The sequence below is a fragment of the Lolium rigidum genome, chromosome 4 (assembly GCF_022539505.1).
Source record: "Lolium rigidum isolate FL_2022 chromosome 4, APGP_CSIRO_Lrig_0.1, whole genome shotgun sequence".
NCBI classification, from domain to species: Eukaryota; Viridiplantae; Streptophyta; class Magnoliopsida; order Poales; family Poaceae; genus Lolium; species Lolium rigidum.
The window spans coordinates 70,072,337-70,075,144 of record NC_061511.1 but is presented as its reverse complement, the minus strand read 5'-3'; the positions used below and the strand labels follow the sequence as shown (position 1 = coordinate 70,075,144).

At 47.0% G+C, this 2,808-nt stretch overlaps 1 protein-coding gene across 1 annotated transcript in view; it reads right to left on the bottom strand.

Annotated features, from left to right (window-relative positions):
• LOC124647217 (pentatricopeptide repeat-containing protein At2g13600-like) overlaps positions 1-2,347 on the bottom strand; it is a 3,529-nt gene extending 1,182 nt beyond the window's left edge. The window contains exon 1 of the mRNA XM_047187185.1: positions 675-2,347. Within this exon, the coding sequence (XP_047043141.1) occupies positions 878-2,347 (1,470 nt within the window). The 3' untranslated portion in view covers positions 675-877. The remainder of the gene's footprint in view (positions 1-674) is intronic.
• Between the last annotated feature and the right edge of the window lie 461 nt (positions 2,348-2,808).

The following is a 2,808-nucleotide window of genomic DNA, read 5'->3' as shown; positions in this document are numbered from 1 at the left end:
CAAATTTATCTTTTTTGGTTCTCTAAGTGTATGTCAAATTTGCAATTTTTTTACCTTGCATATGTAACACACATGTGTGTTGTCATTTTTTTCCAGAATATTTAAACATGTTTTGTCTTTTCAAAAAAAAAAATGTTCTCATAGATCCCATCTAAAACCTGATCCTACCTAAGTCTTCCCCTGGTTTGCAATCCTACAGATCAAACAAGAGCTGTAAATCATAAGTAGAGTCATGCATAAATCTACGGAATTCCTTCAAATCAACGAGGCCCTTAACTATTTGTATCGATGAAATATAACAATTTGTGTAAGATGAACAAGAGAATGTGTGTCTCGTGCGTTAGTAAGTCCTCCAGATGTGAAGACTACCAACCAGTACTGAAACCCTAGTTCTCACAAAAGAGACATCTCATTGTGTATATCTACCCAGGTCGCCCTTGCATCAGCATCATGGATGGAGCTGGAGTTCAGGGCCTTTTATCGACCTAAAAATGACGCCTTCAGATTTCTTCCCCAAGGGTCAATTTTTGTTAAGGAACAATATATATCCATTTGTATCAACATTTCAGAATACAAGGGAACTTCTTAATGGTGAGCTGAAAGCAGCACATGAAGACTATCGCATGTACCACTATTTATAAAATGCACATAAGCCGGTAGCCCAAGCATAGTACCTTAGTTATAACTCTTGCTGTAATGGCACATCTGCAAAGGATGTATTTTCATCTCCAAACCTATTTGATGGAACTGGTCACACTAGTTGCAAGGAAAATAACCAGCTAGGACAACGTCGCACTCTCCGGCAAGATTTAAAGGAGCTCCGACCAAAGAGCCTCGCAAAAACTTGTTCATCGTATGCTTCTTATGAAGGCATCCTCTATATATCTTCCTTCAAAGAATCGAGAGTCTGCAGTACACTAACCAATTCAGGGTGAGACTGGTCAGCCATTAGAAAGACATGAACCCCATCCTGCAGCTCGACCCAACTACATCCAGGCTCTTTCTTCACCCACTCTTTGTTCATGCTCTCCCTGATCATCCAGGTCTCATGCCAATCTCCCTCCAACGCATGTATACTTGATAGAGCAACCCAGTTACTGTGGTTCCCCGGATCAAGCTCGAGTAGACGAGATGCTGCAAGCTGACCCAACTTAGCATCCCTATAGATTCGACATGAATTAAGCAATGCACTCCAAGCAGCAACACTCGAGTCAAATGGCATGCTCTCAATGAATTCAAGAGCATCTTGTAGGCAACCTCTCCTGCAAATAAGATCTGCCATGCAACCGTAGTGCTCAGGCTGCAGCTTAACCGAGCTCTGGCCATCAAACAGAACCTTGAAGTAGTGCCAACCTTCCCGAACAAGTCCGCCATGGCTACAAGCTGACAACACCGCAAGATATGCTACTCCATCTCTTTTTATGCCCAAATGTGCCATCCTATCAAACATAGATACTGCATCTTGTGCACGGCCAGACTTTCCATAAGCTGAGATCATCGTAGTCCACAGAACAGAGTCCAGTGATGGTGCACCCTTAAAGACAAGCTCTGCTGAGTCAACACAACCGCACTTTGCATACATATCCACCAAGGAGTTCCTGACAACCATATCCCACTCAAATCCACCACGAATAACCCGTGCATGCACCTGCATCCCCTGCTTCAACAATGCCAGCTCCCCGCACGCATCGACAATTATTGCACACGAGAATCCATCTGTGCCAACCCCAAAAGACACCATTGACGCAAACAACGCCACGGCCTCCTCAGGTTGGCCACTGCCGAGACAACCAGCCATCATCGAGTTCCACGCAACGATGTCCCTTGCCGCCATCACCCTAAACACTCTCCTGGCGCAGTCAACATTACCGCATCTCGTGTACATGTCAAGAACTCCGTTCTCCACAACCGAATCGACCGGGCCATACATACTCATCTTCACAACCCTGGCATGAATTTCCTTCCCGATAGCAAGGGCGGCCTGGCCAACCCCGGCGCACGCGAGCAGCCCACCGGACAGCGTGTACCCGTTGGGAGCAACGCCAGATTCCACCATGCGCCGGAAAAGGGACAAAGAATCAGCATGCAGACCCTGGTGGGCGTGGCCGGTAATGAGGGACGTCCAGGAGACCACGTCCCGGCGGGGCATTTCGTCGAACAGCAAGCGGGCGTAACCTGGAAGACCGCAGCGGAGTGCAAGGTGCGCGAGCGAGGTGGATAGGATGGCGGACGCTGAGAGGCCGAGCTTAAGCAGGAGCGCCTGGAGGGGCTTGACGTGGTTCGCAGAGCGGCGAGTGGCGGCGGATTTGAGAGCGCCGGCGAGGGAGGTAGCGTCCCAATCCCACATCGGACAGCCTACGAGAGTGTCTGTCTTGCAGCAACGGTGAAGGGGAAGAATTAGGATGGGCTTTTCGGTCTGATCTGGGTGCCCATTTCGAGAGAACCAGGCGATAGCATTTTCTTCATCTATTTTTTTTTCTTCAGATTGTAACGCTTAATTTTTTTTTCATCACATTGTAACGCTTAGTTGCTTACGATGAAATAGTACATTATGATTTTCGAACTCTGAGCACACCATGGTAACACACATTCATCCAGTGAAAACACAGCTTGCGTGGTTTTAAGATCGCGAAATTACGACAGACGCCTTGACACCGATAAATAATTTGTCTTCCTTAGACACACCACGGTGAAATCAAACATGAAGTCTGATCCTCGCTAGTGCGTTGATGATACAACAATCACCACATTGATCATAACAATCGTCTTCCACACCTTGCTGCTCTTCTTCCTTTGTTGTTGATCCTT